We start from the raw sequence: 20,784 nt of genomic DNA, 5'->3' as shown, positions 1-20,784 counted from the left end.
GCTCTCTGTGAGCTGTCTGCCTGCTGGATTAGCACTTCCTGATTCTCTGGCTTGGGGTTCTCTTGTGAGGGGTATGGGGAGGAAGGGCAGCTAGAGCCTGGGATAGGGAGAGGACCTTTCTCTTCCCTGTTGAGAGAATGAGAGAGTCCAGGCTGCCCCTCTGGAAAAGGATTACGGAGAGACATGGTCCAGAATCTCTTAATCACGTGCCAGTCATGGGCCCTGAATTCCGAGGTAGCTAGTTACGTGGTTTGCAGCCAGGCTTGCAGGACAGGTGCAGGTGGTCACAGGCTAAATGCCCTGGCCACCCCCTTTACGGCCAAGGGCCTTCATTTCCTATCAGGGCACTGGGACGAAGCCTCCGAGCTGGTATATCTGGATTCTAGTGAAGCGTTTGGCAGCATCTCCTGTGGGAAACCTGGAGAGGACAGGAAGATGTGGGTCTGATTCGTGCACTTGTACCTCATTATTAGGGGCGATTTGACACCTTAAAGAGCATGGCGAGAGGTCTGCACAGCACCCCCAGGGCTGGGCACAGGAGCCTGGAAAGTTACTCTGAAGATGTAGTCTGGTCTCAAGTAGCTGGATGACATGTGCCCTTCGAGAGAGGGATTTGCTTTGTTCCTGTGGTCCGAGCTAGGGCTTGGGTAGCCAGGAGAAGAGGAGGATGTGAACTAATACAAGTGGGCAGAAGTCATTTGAGCACAACTTTAATTGTATCACGCTACTCGGGAGGCCGAGGCAGGAGGATCACCTGAGGAATGTGGAGGCTGCAGTGAGCTGAGATCATGATGCTGTACTCCGGCCTGGGCAAAAGGCTGGTGGGGCCTCCCCAACTCCATGGAGACATAGAAGTGGTTTTCCCCAAGGAGCAGAACTTCAAGAAGACACTGGGTTTCTACAGGGCAGACAGAAGCAATGAAGTGACCCCTGGTGGGATGGAGGGAGATAATGAATGTCTGCTCCTGCTACGTCTGGCTCTGTCTCAATACTACCTGGTTACCAGGGTGACCTCCCTGCACTCCCAGCACAGGCCTCCACTGGGGTCCCAGGGCATCAGCTCCAAGCTGAACCAGCCCCTGCAGCCATGGTCCCCGGGCCCAGCTGTGTCCTTCAACCACATTCTGGACTGAAAGGTGTTGTGATGTTTCCATGGAAACCACCCATCTAGGTGGAAACCACCCGGCCTCCATCACCTTCTCATTTCAGGGGCCCTGAGAGAGAAACAGGGAAGTCCAGGCTGCTGTGACAGCCGCACTGAGGTCTAAACAGAACCTCGGCACATGTCGTGAGGAAGCTGGGCGGGTGGGGAAGGATGTGGGAGGCATGGCTTTCCGCACAGATGCTTCTGAGGAACCCCTCCTTTCCACACCACAGCGATCAGCCACCCACTGGAGTTGAGAGGTGCAGCCAAGACGTCAGGACAGAGAGACCTCAGATCTGCCGGCAGGCAGCCCAGCTACGTGACTCAGGCAGACCACTTAGCTTTTCCGGCCCTGGTTAAAACTGGGTATGGCCATGTGGTTTAAATGCCAATAAAGCTTAATAGGTTAAAAACCTGGGTTCTGAAATCAGCCAAACCTGGATACAAACCTCAGTTCTTCCACATGTAGCCTGTGTGACCTTGGGCAAGTTAATTAACTTCTCTGGACCTGTTTTCTGCATCTCTATGATGAGGGAATGGGGTGAATACCTAGCCCATAGGTCCGCTGTGAGGATTCAATTGAGATAATACATTTATAATGCTTATCACAGCACCCAGTACACAACAGACATTTGACAAACGCCACTGTTAGTGTTGTGATTACCGACAGGAAAGCTTTGTAAATTGCAGAACCCTGCATACGGGTTTTTTCTTTTAAGTATCATGCTGAGAGCTTTATTGAGAGGAGGGCAGGGAGCATCATGGAGGCTGGTTTCCCAGCTGTCATTTAACCAAGGGAGTTGGGTGAGGAGCCAGGGCTGCAGGATATGGGTCCTCTGAGCACATTGCTCGTTCTAGAACTGCCCGTGGGGAGCTGTAGGAAGCCCAACCCACAGGGTTCCCTGGGAGTCAAGCTCTGAAACCACATCTGGAAGTACTTGTCCTATTTCTCCCAACTCCTCCTCCTCAGGACCTGAGGTGGGAAGGTATGTGGTCTTCTCCTTGGCATCCCTGCCCTCTAGGAGACCTCGCCCTGGGGCTCCCCACTGCCGTGACCAGCCCACCCATCCATGTGCCCCAGAAGGCCTCTGGGCAAGGTCCAAGTGAGCTAGGCAGGGGCTGGCTCTCAGAGGACCCCTCCCACCCTGGCCCGCTTACGGCCGAGGGAGGTCCTGCCCTTAGCTGGCTCTGGGTTTTCCTCCCTTTGCCCAGCTGACTTATTTGGAAACCCCCCTCTCCCTGCTTTGTAAATTAGTGTTTTCTCTGTGGGGTTAGCTGAGAGCAGGTGCTGCTCTCCACCACAAGGAGGGACCCTGAATTCCTGAGCAGGGTAGGAAACAGCATACGTAAGATGTAGATTTGGGCCGGGGTCCATGTGCCTCAGGCCTGTAATCCCAGCACTTTGGGAGGCTGAACCAGGCGCGTCACTTGAGATCAGGAGTTCAAGACCAGCCAGGGCAACATGGTGAGACCCTGTCTCTACTAGAAATACAAAAATTAGCTGGGCGTGGTGACACGCACCTGCAGCCCCAGCTACATGGGAGGCTGAAGTGGGAGGATCGCTTAACCCCAGAAGGCAGAAGTTGCAGTGAGCGGAGATCCTGCCACTGCACTCCAGCCTGGGTGACAGGGAGACCCTGTCTCAAAAAAAAAAAAAAAAAAAAAAAAAAAAGGTGAGATTTTGTGGGGCTCTGGGGCAAGCAGCCAGGTCCCAGAAAGGCAACTGAACTCACACTCTGGCTGGCTGGTGCTGCTGGCCTAGGGCTTGGGAAGGGGTGAGGGAGGATCTTTTCTGTTTTGTTTTTTTGAGATGGAGTCTCACTCTGTCGCCCAGGCTGGAATGCAGTGGTGTGATCTTGGTTCACTGCAACCTCCACCTCCCATGTTGAAGCGAGTCTCCTGACTCAGCCTCCTGAGTAGCTGGGATTACAGGCCTGCATAGAGGGAGGATCTTTTGACCACATAGTTGATGCTGAAGTTCCAGGCCCCCCCAGTCTCAAGGTCCCCTCTAGGTGTCTACCCTGACATCTTGGGGACCCTGCTTGGAGAGGCTGCACTCGGGTCCTTGAAAGAAGGAAACGGAGCTGGGCTCTCCTCCCTGTCCCTCCTTCTCCTTGAAGCTTCCCTGTGGGAGGAATAAGGTTTCACCAAGAAGCTGCATGGGTTTGGCTCTGGTGCCTGGCAGAGCGTGGTGGTTAGGTGGGTGTGCATTCAGCACTCACGCACACCACACGCCTATTCTGCGCTAGGCTTAGTGCCAGCCACAGGGGACCCTGAAGTGAGTGTGCCAGATGTGGTCCCCGCCCCCACGGAGTTGATGTGGTAGCAGAGAGAGATCATAAGCCCTGAAAACCAACAAGCATGTAACATCAGAGCTCTAAAGAAAAATACAGCATGCTTTCCCTCGTGGGATAAGGGATGCCAGGGGAGGGGTGCTTGATTGGTGGGCGGGGAGAGGGGATGGGGAAGGGCTGATATTTTGTAGAGTGGTCTGGGAAGGCCTTTCTGAGGAGGTGACATTGGAACAGAGCCCTGAAGGAAGCAGAGGGTGGGACATGTTAATGACTGGGGGAAGAGCATTCCAGGCAGTGGGAACGGCAGGTGCGAAGGCCCCGAGGCAGGAGTGTGCCTGGCACAGAGACAGCAGGGAAATCCACGCAGTTGAAGCAGAGGAAGCAGAACAGAGAAAGCAAGGTCTGAGGAGCAGAGACAGGTGGCATAGGGTTGTAGTGGGGACGCTGGCGGTCCCACCTGCCATGGTGGTGGGCGGCCCCCGGAGGGTTTTCAGCAGTGACCTGGGAATACTGGTGTTTTCAGGGGCTGGGCTGCTGCTAAGCACAGAAGAGACAGTGGGGCAGGAGTGGCTGGCACTGGGAGCGCCAGGAAAGTGGTTGGGACCATAAGCGTGTCCCAGGCTGGCTGAGGGGAATAGGGGAGGCAGTTGAAGTGACCACAGGTGGGCAGGGGTTTCAGGAAATCTGACCCTGGCCTTTGTCCTCCCCGCTGCAGCTGAAGCAGGAGATGGGTGGCATCGTGACCAAGCTCATTCGAGACTACAACAGCAGCCGTGAGGACAGCCTGCAGGACACCTGGGACTACGTGCAAGCTCAGGTGAGACGGCGGGGCGGCGGGAGGCTCTCTGGCCTGGGCGTTTCTGCATTTGGGGCTCTGTGCACCCGCGTGTCTGGGAGGGGCATCTTCAGTGTGCGTGCCTGACAGTGAGTTTGTAGGGGAATGTGTTTCTATGGGGTCAGGGCACCCCAGTCACTCAGGGGGGGCCCAGAGACTCAGAGGCAGCTTCACAGCTCCATGCTTCCATTTGTGGCCAGAGAAACCAGGGGCAGCTGTCAGCTCTTTTATCTCAAGCTACATTGGGGAGCGTTGGGAGCTCCACCCTGGGTGTTAGGAAACTGGGTGCCAAGGCTGAGATGCTGAGAAGTCCCCGTGGAGGCTGCCTCTGGGAAAGTCACTGGCTGGGGAGGTGCTGAGGGAGCCTTCTAGGGTGAGAGGAGTATTCCAGCCAAATCTTGATACCGGTTTCACCAGGATGTGCACATATGTAAAAATGCTCCAGGCTGAATGTGTGCCCATTAGCTCATGTGTATTACACCTCCATTAAAATGAGATGGACGAACGGACGGACGGACGGACGGACGGATGGACCAACCGACTGACCGACAGATAGACTGACCAGGTTCCCAGCCTGTGTCAATAGTGAAACGATGGCCACCCGGCTCTCCTTTCTTGTGGTTCCAGATGCTGTGTGCACCCTTGGCTGGGACCTGCCATCTCTGTCCCACAGTCCTGTGAGGGCTCAGGACACAGCGGTCACTTAGGGCCTGTTGACACCTCAGGGGAGGGCTGTGGGGTGTAAGGGGCAGGGGCATCAGAAGAAAGCTTGACTCTGGGGCACCAGGAGAGTTTACAGACAGGACACTCCACCTCGAAGACATGAACATGGCCATTTTCTAAGCGGAGGAAGGGGAGAGCCATGTTTTCTGGCTCTGACGGAGGAGATCAGGTGTGGGGGCCGCGGCAGCCGGAAGGCTCAGTGCACGCAGGGAGGTGTTTTGGTCACAGATGTAGTTTGACCACAACTTCTGAGACTGATAATGATAGCAAAGCCTGGATGTCACCAGTGACATAAACCAGTGCCACCTGACAAGGGACACTGGGGTCCCTTGGAGGTGGGGAGCATCCCACCGTGGAAAGTCATTGGCTGGTTCTAGATGATTCCGATGCTGTCATGCTGCTGGGCTGGTGGCAGTGAGACTCCCAGGCCTGGACTGCTACCACTGCCGCCAGACCTTTGCTGAGCCTGCCTCCTCTTCTATACGATGGGGCTACTGCCCAGGCCGTGTGAGATGCCTTGTTAAAGCCTGCAGCACTTAGGCGGCGTGTACTATGTGGTATGTTGGTGGTGGTGGCGAAGTCACTCTGCATATCTGTGGAGACACAGGTGGAGGTGGCGTGTGTTGCTGGGGACCAGGCGCAGCCAGGATCAGGACAGGGGTTGTTTGGAAGGAGGCTCTGCCATAGGTGGGCCAAGGAGACCTGCCTCATTTCACTCTGGTGCAGGATGGCCTGTGGGCTCCCCCAGCCCTGCAGACCTGAGGTGCCAGCCTTTTCTTCGCGAGAGGAGGCAGCCAGGCTGCTGGAATGTATGTCCATAAAACCTGGATTAGGAGCTGCCTGGAACTGAGCGTTCCTGAATGTGCCTGGCACGCCCCCTGCTGGCCACTGGCTGCTGGTCGGGCGACACCCAGGGATTGGAAGGAAGCAGTCAGGAGGTAATCCCTGCCGGGCACTGCGCTGTCTCACTGAATCCTCCTAGGAACTCCAGCGTTGCGGGGGGATTAATGCGCAGAGGCTCCTGGAGCACACGGAGCCCAGAAAGGCTTTCCTTTCTCTAGAACTAGAGCATTTTCTCCTTTAAAATGGCAGAATTGACCCGCCGGGCGCGATGGTTCACATCTGTAATCCCAGCACTTTGGGAGGCAGAGGCTGGCAGATTGCTTGAGGTCAGGAGTTCAAGACCAGCCTGGCTAAAACGGTGAAATCCCATTTCTACTAAAAATACAAAAAATTAGCCGGGCGTGGTGGCGCACGTCTGTAGTCCCAGCTACTCGGGAAGCTGAGGCAGGAGAATTGCTTGAACCCAGGAGGCAGAGATCGCAGTGAGCCGAGATCGCGCCACTGCACTCCAGCCTGGGCAACAGAGCAAGACTCTGTCTTTAAAAAAAAAAAAAAAAAGGCAGAGTTGACTTTTCACTTTTCACTTTTTCTCCTTTTCACCAGGAAGCTCAGAGGCAAATCTCAACTCCTGCACTAAAGTAGAAAGGCCTTGCCTAAGCTTACTGCACTCTCCAGACCTGCGCTGGGTGCTCTGCCTGCCTCATCGCATTTAGTTCTGGTGATAGCCCTGCGAGTTAGGAACATTAATTGTCCCCATTTTACAGACGAGGAAACAGAGTCTAGTCCCTTGAGGGAGGTTGTCAGCTGGCAGGTGGGTGGCAGGGCTGGCGTTTAACCCAGTAGCCTGACTTTAAACCCCATGCTGTGGGCCGTCTGCCGGCCGCTCTCCTTATGCCCTACATACCTGTGATCTTTTCACTTGAACTCCTTCCTACTCTGCTTTGTATTTTTGCTGGTCCTGGTTTTGATGTTTCTACCGTACTTGTAGTTTACGATGGTTCGCCTGGAATCAGGGGCCTGGAAGTGGCACATCTGAGCTCCTGTCCTGGGAAGGCCTCTGCCAGGAGGGCAGCCTGCCTGGGGTGGGCAGTGAGCATGAGCAGTCTGTCCCCTGCCTTGCCCAGGTGAAGTGCTGCGGCTGGGTCAGCTTCTACAACTGGACGGACAACGCTGAGCTCATGGATCGCCCTGAGGTCACCTACCCCTGTTCCTGCGAAGACAAGGGGGGAGAGGACAGCAGCCGCTTAGTGAGGAAGGGCTTCTGCGAGGCCCCTGGCAACACGACCCAGAGCGGCAACCACCCTGAAGACTGGCCTGTGTACCAGGAGGTGTGCTGGGGGTGGGGGAGGGGCTGTGGATCGGGGGCTGGGCTCCGAGGGCATCGGGGGCCATCTGGGCTACTGCTCAGCCCTTCCTTCCTCTGTTTAGTTCCTTCCCTTGATTCCCCTGTCATTTGTACCTTCATCTACTTCTTTGTTAATGTATTCATTCAAGGAACAGGCAGAGCCCTCTTTCGGGGCCTTCCGGGCTGGGACTGGGGACTCTCGGTGGATCTGCGTGATGGGGTGGGATGGTGCGGGGCAGGATGACGTGACCGTGTTCTCGCCTTGCAGGGCTGCATGGAGAAGGTACAGGCCTGGCTGCAGGAGAACCTGGGTGTCATCCTCGGCGTATGCGTGGCCGTGGCCGTCATTGAGGTCTGAGCCCCCTCTCCCCCATTCCGGATCCTCCTGGGCTGTCTCTTTTCTGCTGCTGTCCTCGGGGAGGTGGTGGCCGAGGGGACCAGCACCCCATCAGTTTGCAGAGACCCTCTGGCCTGAGCACTGTCTGGCTGTGTGACCTCAGATGAGCCGCCGCAGCCCTCTGGGCCTCCCTCTGCTGCCTGCATCGCAGGGTGGTTGTGAGGCTCAAGTTGAGAATCCACTTACTCCCCATCTAAACCTGGATGGGGAGGCTGGGGCATCTGCAGCCAGGACAGCCCAGCCTCCCTCTGACTGTCCGCCTCTCCCACAGATCCTGGGGATGCTCCTGTCCATCTGCCTGTGCCGGCATGTCCATTCTGAAGACTACAGCAAGGTCCCCAAGTACTGAGGCGGCTGCTGTCCCCATGTCCCTGCCCGGCCCCCAACCTCAGGGCTCCCAGGGTCTCCCTGGCTTCCTCCTCCAGGCCTGTCTCCCACCTCACTACCAGGGCCCCCTTGCCAGCCTTGACTGAAGAAAGCAGGGGGCTTTCTGGGGCCTGGCATGCTTTCCTGGCCTTTCCGTTGCCAGCCTTGAGCCCTGGCTGTTCTGTGGTTCCTCTGCTCACTGCCCAGCAGGGTTCTCTTAGCAACTCAGAGAAAAACGCTCCCCACAGCATCCCTGGTTCAGGTGGGCTGGTCTTCTGCCTGCCCTCAGGGTGTGTATATTGTATAGGGGCAAATGTATTAAAATTGGGGAGGTGGGCATTAGATAAGGCACCCTGGGCTGCCAGGAGAATGCCTACTGGGTGGGTCAACTTATTTCCCACAATGACATTGGCATCTTTGTTTTTTCACAATTGTATTGAAGGCAGTGGGCGAGGGTGGGCTTGACCTGTTATTAAGGGGTGGTATCCCTTCCTCAGGCCTGACTCAGTCCCATCCAGACAGCTCAGATCAGCCTGTCCCATGCCCTGGGGACAGGGCCTATGGGAGCTGGGCTGGAGGGGCTTTGCCTGGGTAAGGGGATCTAGCTTGGCCCTGAGCTACTTAGGGGCAGGTGAGCCCTTGGGGACATGACACAGAGCTGGCCCTGTATTCTCCAGGGTCCTGAGCTGTCCAAGGGTGGGGAGGAGGAGGATGGCTTCTCCTGGGAGAAGGTGGGCTGGCCTTTCTTGGTAAGCTGTCTTCTGTTCCCGGGGAGGGGGGTGGGGGGGTGGGTGAGGCTGTGCCTTGTAGAGGGGAGTGGGGAGGGGGCTCTGTGTGTCTCATTCTGTAAAATATACTCAAGGTTCTAAGACTATTAAAGAGGATTTATAACGACGTAGCCTGGAATGGTAGGGTTGCTGCTTCCTGGGGCAGGGGAGGACCCAGGGCAGAGGGTGTGAGCAGAGTGGCTGGGTCTGCTGGGGACTGCTGGGCCCTCGCTGCTCTGCGCTTCCCCCTGGGCATCTCACCGCCTCTGCAGTCGGACCCTGAGGACAGTGATGGGCCAGGCTCTACGGGGCCCACCTGCATGCTGGGGTGCTTGGAGTTTAGGAGCCCGCCTGCCTGCTGGGGTGCCTGGAGTTTAGGAGCCTGCCTGCATGCTGGGGTGCCTGGAGTTTAGGAGTCCGCCTGCATGCTGGGATGCCTGGAGTTTAGGAGCCCGCCTGCATGCTGGGGTGCCTGGAGTTTAGGGCCCGCCTGCATGCTGGGGTGCCTGGAGTTTAGGGCCCGCCTGCATGCTGGGGTGCCTGGAGTTTAGGGCCCACCTGCATGCTGGGGTGCCTGGAGTTTGATTTGGTAGTAAGAGAGGTATAGAGCGTACCTCTCACTTCCTGCTTTTGAAACTAGGGTATGGGTTTCCCCAGAAGGTACACAAAAGTGGGCTGGTGATGGGGGGCAGGGAAGCCACAGGGTAAACTTGGCCTCACTTTCTGGAACACCCGTTTTTGCAAAGGTTTGTGGAAGGAAACATTTTCATACTAAAGAAATGTGATGGAGCAAGATATGGAGAATTCAGGGAACTTTTTAAGATGAAATGTGAGACTTTGGGAGGCCAAGGCAGGCGGATCATTTGAGGTCAGGAGTTTGAGACCAACCTGGCCAACATGGTGAAACGCCATCTCTCCTAAAAATACAAAAATTAGCTGGGCGTGGTGGTGCATGCCTGTAATCCCAGCTACTTGGGAGGCTGAGGCAGGAGAATTGCTTGAACCTGAGGGTTGGAGGTTGCAGTGGGCCGAGATTGTGCCACAGCACTCCAGCCTGGGCAACAGAGTGACACTCCGTCTTAAAAGAAATAAAAAAGACGACTGTAACAACTGAGCCCCAGCATACCACTTGCCCAGCGCCATGAAGTCCAGAGGGCACTTGCCCCACCTTCTCTCATTTCTGGAGGAGCAGGTGGGCAGGAGAACTCTTGTCTCCCTGCAGTGGGGCCGGCGGGCAGGGCAGCGGAAGGAGTGATATTTCAGCAGTGACCCCCAGGTGGCGCTGCAGCCTCAGCCTAGGAGCCCGGTGGAGCCCAAAGGTTCCGTGGTTACTCCCCTTCTCTCCAGCCTGGGACCTACCGGCGTCCCACTCCAGTGACGACTTGTGAAAATGCAGATTCCAGGGCTCAACGACTGACACTGCAGATCTGGGATGGAAACAAGGAATTTGCCTATTTGCACCCTTCTGCGTTGATTCCCGAAGATTCTCAGACCTGGGGTAATATCTGTCCCAGGCCATGTGCTGACCTCCCAGCAAATGTTGCAGCTGAGGAGGTGTCAGCAGGGGTCGGCTGTGGGTCCCTCTGTGGCCTTGGTTGCCTCCTTCTGGGACGCAGGGAAGGGGGGGAAGTGTCGATGGTTCCACCTGGCCTGACCTCCCTGGCCCCCCATAGCTTCCACCCTCAGGAAGAGTAGCACCCATTGGGGTGTCTTCATAAATGCTTTCTCACTGGGAGCGAGGGGACCTGAGTCTGAATCCAGCTCCATCTCCATCTTCCTGTGTGACCTGGGGCCTGGCAGGCTGGGGGTGGGCTCAAAACTGTCTCCAAAATAGACAACTGAGAAAACTCAGCAGTTACCGAAGGGGTGGGCAGCTTCCTCTGATACATCCATCCTACCCAGAGCTCACAGCTAGAAGGGGCTGGAGCCAGGATTTGAATCCACATACCTGACTTCAAAGACCATACTCCCAGCCCTACTGCCTCCTGCCCTCCCAGATTTCCCACGGCAGCCCCAGCACGTGTGGTTTGTGAGGCCCTGGCCCTTGGTTTTGTGAAATTTGGTCACTGTGAGCTCCGAGACTGCTGACCTCTTCATTTTGGCCTCCTGGGAAGCACCCAGTTTCAGCTCCCCACTTACCCCCAGCCTGTGAGGTTTTGGGAGGGAGGGAGTGTAGACCCATGTCTAATACCAGAAATGGTCCCTGCAGCCAGCCATCTGTCCCAAGCTCATCTGGGGCTTCCACGCCTTCCAGCTGCCCTCCCTGGGCTCTCTGTGGGCTTCTGACTCTTCTGCTAAAAGCCCTGCCAGGCCCAGAGGACTGGCACATGGGCACCATGTGCAAGAGGATACAAGGGTGCTCCTTGGCAGTGCCCACCCACAGCTCCCTGGGGCAGGCAGGAAGCATGGCTCGGGCAGAGGGCTGCTCTCTGGGCTCCCATAGGAGGTTAGAGACAGTGCCTAGGATGTGTCCAGGAAGCTGGACTTTAGGGGGCACTGACTGGCATGGCCATTGACCAATGGGAATGGAAGTCAGGCCCGAGCTGGACTAGGATCCTCATATATGGAGTGGCGGGAGGTGCAGGGGCTCTGAGAGGTTGGGCTGGGGGGGATTTTCAACTGGCGTAGAAATATTTCACCATTTTATGAATAATAACTAGCATGGCTGGCTGGGTGAGTACAAATGGCAGCCTGGTGTATGTGCACATGCATACAGGCACCCTCTCTCACATGCACACACTTGAGGCCCTGAAGCCCCCTGAAGGCTCAGTCCATTCCCAGCTGGGAGGAACCCTAGCTCTTCTCCCCTGAGACTAAGCTGCAGGTAGCCCGTGGTGAACAGGGAAAGCCAAGTGTCTTCCTGCCTGGCCTTCCCAGGCCAACACTGCAGAGCCCCTCTGCCACTGACCACTGTCCTGTCTCCCAGCAGAGCTGCCTCCAGCCTCCGCCCCGAGGTCTTCCAGGTGAGCAAGTCCCCCAGGCCGAGAGCAGCAGGGTGTAGGGGCACACTGGTGATGCTGGAGGACTAGCCACCAGGCATCTCCTGGGCCAGCACTCCCATCGCCTCCCCTTGCCTGCAGAGGGACAGACACTCAAGTTGCCATGCTGCCTCAGGCCAAATGTCTGGCTGTTCTTTGGGGTCTTTAGAGGCTGTAGACTAAGGTTCGTTCATTCATTCATTCATTCTTTCATCCCATGAATACTTAATGGGCACAGACTATTTGTGAAGCACAGTTGTAGGATCTTAGAAACAGCAGTGAACAAACACAAACCCCCTGCCCACATGGCACCTGCATTCTGTGAGTGTAGGGATGCTCGCACACAACTGATGCACCAGGACACGTGTCCGCACACCAGCACACACGCGCACACCAGCACACACGTGCACACCAGGACACGCGTGCACACACCAGCACACACGCGCACACCAGCACACCCTCCACACGTACAGAGGTACATGCCAGAACCCGCTGCCAACTGCTGACAGCACAATCTAAGCCGCGTGTTGCTGTGGGATCCCTGGGGCCCATCCAAGGCCCTATCCTGTGGAAGGAAGTAAAATGAACAGCACGTGGAACAAACAGGAAAGTGGGGGGAAGGACTCATCGCTCAGCCCTGTCTCCTCTAGCCACAGTGCAGGAATCAGCCATTGCCCGAGCAATCCCCTTCCCAACTGAAATCAAATAGAATCAGAGCAGCTGCTTGCTGGAGGTGACAGGCTGCATGACTTCACCTCTCTTCGTCTCATCTGGAAAGTGGGTGTTCTCATTCCTCACTCCCAGTGCTATCGTGGAAGCCAAATGCGGTCACGTACACAGTGAGCTCATTCCCCAAGTAGCCCATTCCAGGACTGGCCCCAGCTTCAAGTGGGATTTCCCGTCCCCTGGGGATACCTTCCCTGAGCAGGAATGAGGCCCATGGGAGGACTTTGGGCCTTGGTGACTCTGGGGCAGGGATGGCTGATTGGCCCACTGGGCTGGGGCAGGTAAGAGCCTGTGCTCAGCCTCTGGGAAGGTGAGCAAGTAGGAGGGCCATTAGGGGACATTTGAGCTGTGATCTCCGGGCCCACAGCTGCCCCTCTGACATCATTTCCCCAGCACCTGCCTTCTGAGCCCAGGGGAGGTCAGGTCCAGAGCCAAGCCTCTCTTTCCCAGTGACCTCAGATGCCTCAAGCGGTAGCCCCTGGGACAGGAGTGGGCTTCCTGCAGGATGCCGGGGGCAGAGGGGCGGTCGGCAGGAACAGCTGGCAGTGCAGAAGGGCTGTGCGGAGGTGAAGAGTGGAGGGAGAAGGCTGGAGAGTCCCCAGCAGCCTCTTGGGCCACCGCGTGGGTGGGAGGGATGCTGGTGGCAGCTGAAGGAGTGGAGGGCTCCATCCTATGCCCTTGCATCACACACCTGGGTGAGCCCAGCTTGGGGCTTCCAGGATGAGAGGGACCCTGTGATCCCAGCAGCCAGTCCTCTTGGTCCTGGTTCATAGAGGACTCAGGTGCTTGGGGTGGTGTCTGAATTCTTCCCATGGGGAAGCTGTTGAGGAACTCACTTGGTGGGTAGGTAGGGGTCTGGTAAAAATGGGAGGAGAGAGGCCTGTGTTAATCCATTTTCATGCTGCTGATAAAGACATACCCAAAGCTGAGCAGTTTACAAAAGAAAGAGGTTTAAGGGACTCACAGTCCCATGTGGCTGGGGAGGCCTCACAATCATGGAGGAAGGTGAACGGCACGCCTCACATGGTGGCAGACAAGAGAAGAATGAGAGCCAAGCGAAAGGGGTTTCCCTCATAAAACCATCAGATCTGCTGAGACGTATTCACTGCCACGAGAATGGCATGGGAGAAACCGCCCCTTGATTCACTTACCTCCCACTGGGTCCCTCCCACAACATACGGGAATTATGGGAGTACAAGTCAAGATGAGATTTGGGTGGGGACACAGAGCCAAACTATATCAAGGCCCTTCCCCAGAGGGGTAGGCTCTAAACCCAAGGGAGCCCACAGAGGGGAGGAATAGACAGTGGGAGTGAGAACGATGCTATGAGTGGGACCCCAGCTGGGGGAGCTGGGAAGGCGAGCAGGGCTGACCCTTTGGAGTAAGGTGGGACTCACAGCAGGCAAAGAGGCAGCAGGGCAGCAAGAGGAGGGTGCAGTCAGCCACCACTGAGGGCTGTATCGTGGGCCCCAGCAGCCGTGGCACCCTGTATCCTTCCCAATCATCATCACCCTGACACCCCAACAGTGTAGACACACTTGCTCCCCCCAACCCCTTTACAGCGTGGAAACCAAAACTTGGAAACACCGAGCTGTCTGCAGTAACCCTGATCTACTACACAATCCAGGAGTCATTCACGTTGGGTTCACAAATCCACCTTCAGGTCCAGAGCCTCAGTTACTGGAGAAACTGGGATTGGCCCCTGGGGCCTGTGACTCCGTGTCGTTTCCAGCAGTTCTCAAGGCCGTTGGGAATGAAGACTCCTGGTTCATAAAAAGAAGAGAGGGGTGGGCCTTTTCTAAGGAGGCGCAAGTTCCGTTAAACCCAACTTTTCCTCCATCGATCTATGCAATAAGGATTTATCAGGCACCCACTCTATGCCAGGCATTGTGGGAGGAATTGGGGCCCACCAAGGTAGTTGTGGAGGAGGCACAGGGAAAAAAAACAGCAGAAAAAGAGCCCTATGTCAGGTACAGAGAGGGGGCAAAGGTGATCAAGGCGCTGTCTCTACCTGCCAGGAAGTGCACAGGTAAGACAAGCCGGTCCCCAAACTGGCTGTTGCCTCTTGATGTCCTGGGACACTGTGGAGGCTGCCCCTCCACCAGGACATGGGGGAATGAATCCCGTCCCATGGGCTGCCTGGCCCAGAGTTTAAGAGAATACACAGAAACCATAGTGTGAATACAAATGAGAACCAGGCACCCCCTACCCACAAGGGGAACTGATCTGGGAATTCTGTCTATGTGGGCAGGAAAATCTTTTCCAAGAGGCCAAGGGAAACTATCTGTAGCTTGTGATGATCTAGAATGCCTCATCAGGGATTGCTCGGTGAGTTTATTTAGCAGACAGCTGGGCGGAAAGTTTGCCCAGGTGGGCTGTGTGTATTTCCTTCCTCTGAGGACTGAGGGTGCAGGGACTCCATCCTGGGTCAGTCCATGGGGGATGCGGGTCATCAGACCCCCATGACTCCATGTGTGGGATGCCTGTGCCTGGTCCTATATGGAGTCTGGTTTCCATCTCCTTCAGAAAAGGAATGTGAAGGTGGCAGCCTGGCTCAGACTGAGGAATGGAGAATGGAGTGGGGAAGCCACGTGGGAGAGCAACCAGCTTTCCTGCCAGTGTCACAGGGCAGAGTGAGCAGCTAGGGTGGGAGTCGTGGCATTGGGTGTTGAGAGACTTGGTTCTGTCTCAGATGTCCCCTAACTAAGTAGTTGCATGTGGTCATTGTTTGCAAAAATAGTTATTCCCCTTCTTGTATCTATGCTCTCTGAAACATGACTATGTGGCTAGCAGCTCTCTGATGGCTGGTCGTGTGACTTCCTTTGGCCAATGGTCATGTGACTTCCTCCCCCCAATGTGGGGGAAGACACACTGTGTCAATTCTAAGCCTGAGTCTCAAGGAGTTTTGCACAATTCTCCCCAGCTCTTCTCTCACTCTGTCTCTCTCACTCTCTCAAATCCCTGCCACTGCCTCATGAAGAAGCCAAGTTAGCCTGCTGGAGCATGAGAGGCAAGTGGGTCAGTACCCCATCATCCCAGATGACAGCCAAGTTACCCCAGAAGCAGAATCACCACCCTACCTGCAGCCAACTTCAGACGCAAGAGAAGACCAGATGAACCATCCAGCTGAGCCCAATCTAAACAGCTAACACAGAATCATGAGCTAAATAAATGGTGGTTGTTTCAGGCCCTAAATTTGGGGGTAGTTTATTACACAGCAATAGCTAACTGAAAGGATAGGTAATCATAATGACAGCTACCATTTGCTGAAGGCCTGTTGCACATCAGGCCCAGCACTGAACACTTGACATACATTGCATGACTCTCCTGACTCACTGAATCCTCACAATAGCTCTGAAAGGTGGCATCTGGATGCACACTTTATAGATTAAGAAAACAGAGGTTGAGAGGAGACGGGAGTCTGGTCTAAGGCTGCTGAACAGTAAGAGACAGAGATCAGATGAGAACCTAAAGTCTGTCTTCATGGGCTTGGTGTCTGAATCGCCCTTCCAAACGAGCCTTAATGTCAGAGAGAACCAGCATCACTTGAGAGAGTGTAATGTATTCTGCACACGGGAGCTGACATCATTAAGCATGTTCTCAGCCTTCCATTCCCCAAGAATTATGCCCTGTCTCACCCTGTTCTTCCCTCATCCCCAGCCAATGCCTCTAATTCCCTTGGGCTTCTGGAGAGAAAGACAAAAGACACAGATGTCGGGATAATTTCTTTCTTTTTGATTCCACTTCCTATTTAATCAGTAAATATTTACAGAGGGTCTGTTATGTGCTAATTTCAGAGTATTCTTTCTTGCATGACACATTTCTGGGTCCCTATGGCATGCTCTCACTCAGCCCATGTAGCCCTTATGGAAACACTAGGGTTGTTGGGATCATCCCCGCTTTACAGCTGAAAAAACTGAGGTTCCAGAGAGGTGAAGTGGCCACTTGGAGGTCACTTAGCTAGTAAGTGACCAAAACAAGATTTAGCTCCAAGTTTGGCTGAATTCAGACAGGGTCTCTTCTTACTCTGTCACTACAGCTATAACTTTCTTTAAAAAAAAAAAAGCGGGGGTGGGATTTTGACACTTCTTCTGGGCTCTGTGTATGGCAGGTAGGGGCTGGAAGGCAGAGAGGAGAAAGGATGGGGGCGCTGCTGGAAAATGCCCCCTGACTCTCGGAGCTGGCTGGCACCTATGCTGGGCATGAAGCTCAAGCGCTGGGTAATGGTGTGAGCTGGCCAAGGAGGACAGGAGGAGGTCACATGCCTGGGAGAAAGGAGAAATAGCCACAGACTCCAGCCTGCCTCCCTTGTGTCCGCAGCTGACAGGCACAGCCATCACTCATCCCCACCCGCCCCGCCCCTCCGCTTAGCTGCTGGACTGTTGCCATCTTCCACCACCAGGCACTGTGCACTGGGCCCTGCCCCTCCCCGGCTGCACTGTTTACAAATGGGAAATTCAGACTGTTTTCTCCCGGGGCGTCACATCCCAGGAGTAGGGGCTTAGCTACAGGTTTCTTAAGGGTCCTAGAGACCAGCCCCCACCCAGGGTTCCTCTTTCAAGCTGGGAGCAGACACCCGATGTCCTGACCAATCAGAGTCTAGCTGCATGGAGCCTTCAGCAGTGTGTGGGAGCAGGAGGATACAGAGGTGAGCGGCTGGGAGGCCCACGGGTCTTCTAGGCAATGAGGGAAACTGCCGTCCCACAACTACACGTGGTTGCCTTCCCCTGGGGCCACTTGGGTGCTGGAAACATCCCTGCCCAGCCTTGGGAGCCCTTACTGGCTGAGAAACTTAGACCAGTCGCCCTGGCCCCTCTGGACCTCCATCTCCTCATCTTGAAACTGAACAGAAATATTCTCAGAGCCACATAACCACACAGACACCAGTACGAATTTATTAAGTGTTCAGCACTTTGCAAACATGATCTTAGCTATTCCCACAATGACCCTAGACCTGAGTTCTCAGCGAGATTAAGTAACTTGCCCAGGGTCCGGGTGAGTGAGTGACCACAAAAGGTTTAGACTCAGCCACCCTGACTCCCATGCCGGGGTCTCAGCCTCGTGGCTACCAGCCTCCCTTCTCAGGGTGGGTCACACTTGCAAATGCACGGACGCCCGCTCGATTCATCATGGTCTGCAGGTCAGGTCATGCTCCATACTGGTTTGCTTGATGCCGTGGACGCCGTTCCTGGCCCTGGAGTCTCCTAGTGCCCTGAACCCCTCTGCCGTATCTCCATCATCGGTGGGCTGCGCTCCTCTGCTTCCTGGAACAATCTTCCTCTTTGTTTCCACCTAATTCCTGCTTCTCCTTCAGATCTGCCTTCAGGGAGCTCCCCAGACCACGGCCCCAACGACAGAGGTGGCCTTGCTCTCCCGGGACTCTCTCCATGGGGAGGGCCTCCATGTGCTAACACCTGGCCCATGGGTTCACATACAGACTCTGCCCTCCCTTTTTAGTCCCTCCTCTGGGAAATGAGTGTAATAATGGTCTCAACCCATAGCGCTGTGGCCAGGACTAAGTGATTTAGCACAGGTTCAGGCTTAGAAAAGCTGTCAGGTTTTTAAATGATGTCTAGCGTGTAGGCATTCAGCATAGCCCAGAGTGTGACACACCGTTGTAGGCTTTCCTATGATACAACCTCTAACAAAACTTAGCATCCTGGGTGGGTGCGGTGGCTCACGCCTGTAATCCCAGCACTTTGGGAATCTGAGGTGGGCAGATCATGAAGTCAAGAGATCGAGACCATCCTGGCCAACATGGAGAAACCCTGTCTCTACTAAAAATACAAAAATTAGCTGGGCATGGTGGCGCATGCCTGTAGTCCCAGCTACTCGGGAGGCTGAAGCAAAAGAATCACTTTAACCCGGTAGGCAGAGGTTGCAGTGAACTGAGATCGCACCACTGCACTCCAGCCCGGGTGACAGGATGAGATTCTGTCTCCAAAAAAAAAAGCACCTCAGTCGATTCAGATTGAGAAATGCTGGCTTGGAGAGGAGAAAAGTGAATATACTGCTAACATGTCTCAGAGGGCTGGGCTGGGGTTCCTCCTCTCTGAGATAGAAGGCAGGGGGAGAGAAATCTGGAGGGCTTCCTGGAGAAGGAGGTATGGAGGGCAGTGTTGAGGATGGGTGCCAGTCTTCCAGGGAAGGACAAGGAGAGGTGGAGGCGTGTCGCCCCCAGTGGCTCAGAAGTTTGGGGCTCTAGCCTCCAACCTCACAATGACCACCTCTGGAAGTCAGAGGAAGGCGGCTGCAGGCCCGGTGTGTGACAAGTTCAGGGTCCTATAAATCAGGGACACCCTGAACATGATGTTCTCTGTCCACTCTGCTTAGGAGGGAGTGGGGCAGGGGCAGCACTTTCTAAAGGTGGCCCAGTCAGGACAAAATCTCAGGCCTGGAATTAGCCCCACGGGCCTTGCCTGGAGGAGGCACTGAGGCTCTGGAAGGAGAGCTGCCCCAGCCTAGAAGGGTTGGGGGAAGGGGAAGAAGGTGAGGTTGGTGACGGTCAGCAGCGTCTCCCATTTCTATCATGGTCCAGAGTGGTGGTCAGTCTGGATTCCCACAGCAGGCATTAGGACTAGCACTCAGTGAGGACATTCGGAACGTAAGATGCCCATCTCAGTCTCACTGCCTCCTACCTCCTGAGCACAGGCGGGTCATTAGCCTGTTTTCAGCCCAGCACAGGTGGGGAGGAGAGAAGGCAGTGAGAGAGGCTTTTTTTTTTTTTTTTTGAGACAGAGTTTCGCTCTTGTTGCCCAGGCTGGAGTGCAATGGTGTGATCTTGGCTCACCGCAACCTCCTCCTCCAGGGTTAAGACGATTCTCCTGTCTCAGCCTCCCGAGTAGCTGGGATTACAGGCACATGCCACCACGCCCAGCTAATGTTGTATTTTTAGTAGAGACGGGGTTTCTCCATGTTGGTCAGGCTGGTCTCGAACTCCTGACCTCAGGTGATCATCCCACCTTGGCCTCCCACTCAGCCCTGCTGAGAGGGACATTTTATTGTTAGATATTGACTGTGAACTTGGGCCCCATGGAGTCCAGCCCCCAGGAAAGCTGTTGTAAACTGGGGTCTTTACGTCTGTGTGCATGTGCATGTGTGCGTGTGTGCATGTGTGTGCATGTGCATGTGTGCGTGTGTGCATGTGTGTGTGTGCGTGCATGTGTGCATGTGTGTCCACATGTATGCTGTGGGGCTCCTGAGTGTATACAGGATTGTGATTGATTCTTTACCACTGTATCCTCAGTGCCTAGCACAGTGCCTGGCATGCAGTAGGTGCTCGGCAAATGAATGGGTAAGTTCCAGCATGCCCACATACATGTTGTCCAATGAAACGCAGGTCTGAAGGACCCAGGGAGCCTGCGCAGAGCTCGGAGAGGGCAGCACTTGCACAACCTTAGAGTTGAGGCTGTATTTGCAGGCAGGAGACCGAGAGCCACCCTGGACAGCCAGAGAGGAGCAGTATTCGCCAGGCCCTGGAGGGGAGAGGAGGCAAGGGACGGAGCAGGTGCCAAGGCTGAGTGGTGTGAGATGGGCAAGTCCAGAGCAAAAGCGCCCATTGGGGTTACACTACAAAGGTCAGCGAAGACACCCAGATACAGCTTGAGCAGCTGAGTATGCTGAAGCCTTGTTTCCTGAGCTTGGGGACCCTGAGGAAGGAGTGCAGCTGGGGGCAGATGGCAGATGAGGGGTCTTATCATGGAATAAGAGTCATGGTGGAAGCTTGGGCTGAGAACAGGCTAATGGCCCGACTGTGGAGGGTATAGAAAGGTCAAGTGCCTAGAGAGAGGGAGACATTTTGTCAAAAGGATTTCTTTGGTGGGAGATCTGGGGATGCTTAGATTTCCAGCCCCTATGAGGGGGTGTTTGGGAAGTGCCTGTCCCTCCCATGGCTTGGTTAGAGCTTCCCAGTGGATTGTGAGAAGATGGTAACTCATGTCTCCAGTGAGCTGGGGACTCAGAGGCCTGGACAAAGTTAGCTCCCACCAGGAAAATTTCAAAAGGCCAGCAAAGAACTGCTACCTGCCAGGGATAAATAGAAGGAGATGGATCTGAGGTGGGATTGGCTGGGATCCCTCAGAGTTCATCCGAGTGCAGAAAACAGGTATATTTTCTGGGGTCCAAACATGGGCCTATTCTGCCAAGAAGTTTCACAAAGCACAGCTATTCCTCCTCCTCCTCCTCTTCAGAATTATGTGGACAAGTAAATCTGGGAAGCACTATAGCAGAGCGTGAGTGTGGGACGGACGTGGAAAGCCAGGGTTAGAGCGGGCAGCAGCCGTCTGCAGGATGCCCCTGGCTCGCAGTGTGGGAAGGGCAGCCAAAGGTCCCCAGGGCAGGAAGGAGGCATCTAGAAGGACCCGAGG

The 20,784-nt window shown here is 55.2% G+C and overlaps 1 protein-coding gene across 3 annotated transcripts in view; it reads left to right on the top strand.

Moving 5' to 3' along the window:
- Positions 1 to 8,841, top strand: part of CD82 (CD82 molecule) — a 54,078-nt gene extending 45,237 nt beyond the window's left edge. For all 3 annotated transcript variants that reach the window (XM_032283532.1, XM_032283533.1, XM_032283531.1), the window contains 4 exons: positions 4,154 to 4,255; positions 6,964 to 7,167; positions 7,453 to 7,536; positions 7,853 to 8,841. In XM_032283532.1, coding sequence (XP_032139423.1) covers positions 4,154 to 4,255; positions 6,964 to 7,167; positions 7,453 to 7,536; positions 7,853 to 7,930 — 468 coding nt within the window. In that variant the 3' untranslated portion in view covers positions 7,931 to 8,841. The remainder of the gene's footprint in view (positions 1 to 4,153; positions 4,256 to 6,963; positions 7,168 to 7,452; positions 7,537 to 7,852) is intronic.
- The last annotated feature ends 11,943 nt before the right edge of the window (positions 8,842 to 20,784 follow it).

This window comes from Sapajus apella, unplaced genomic scaffold (assembly GCF_009761245.1).
Source record: "Sapajus apella isolate SASKATOON/1434 unplaced genomic scaffold, GSC_monkey_1.0 scaffold14, whole genome shotgun sequence".
Lineage (NCBI taxonomy): Eukaryota > Metazoa > Chordata > Mammalia > Primates > Cebidae > Sapajus > Sapajus apella.
The sequence above is the reverse complement of the archived record's forward strand: the minus strand, read 5'-3'. Positions and strand labels throughout refer to the sequence as shown.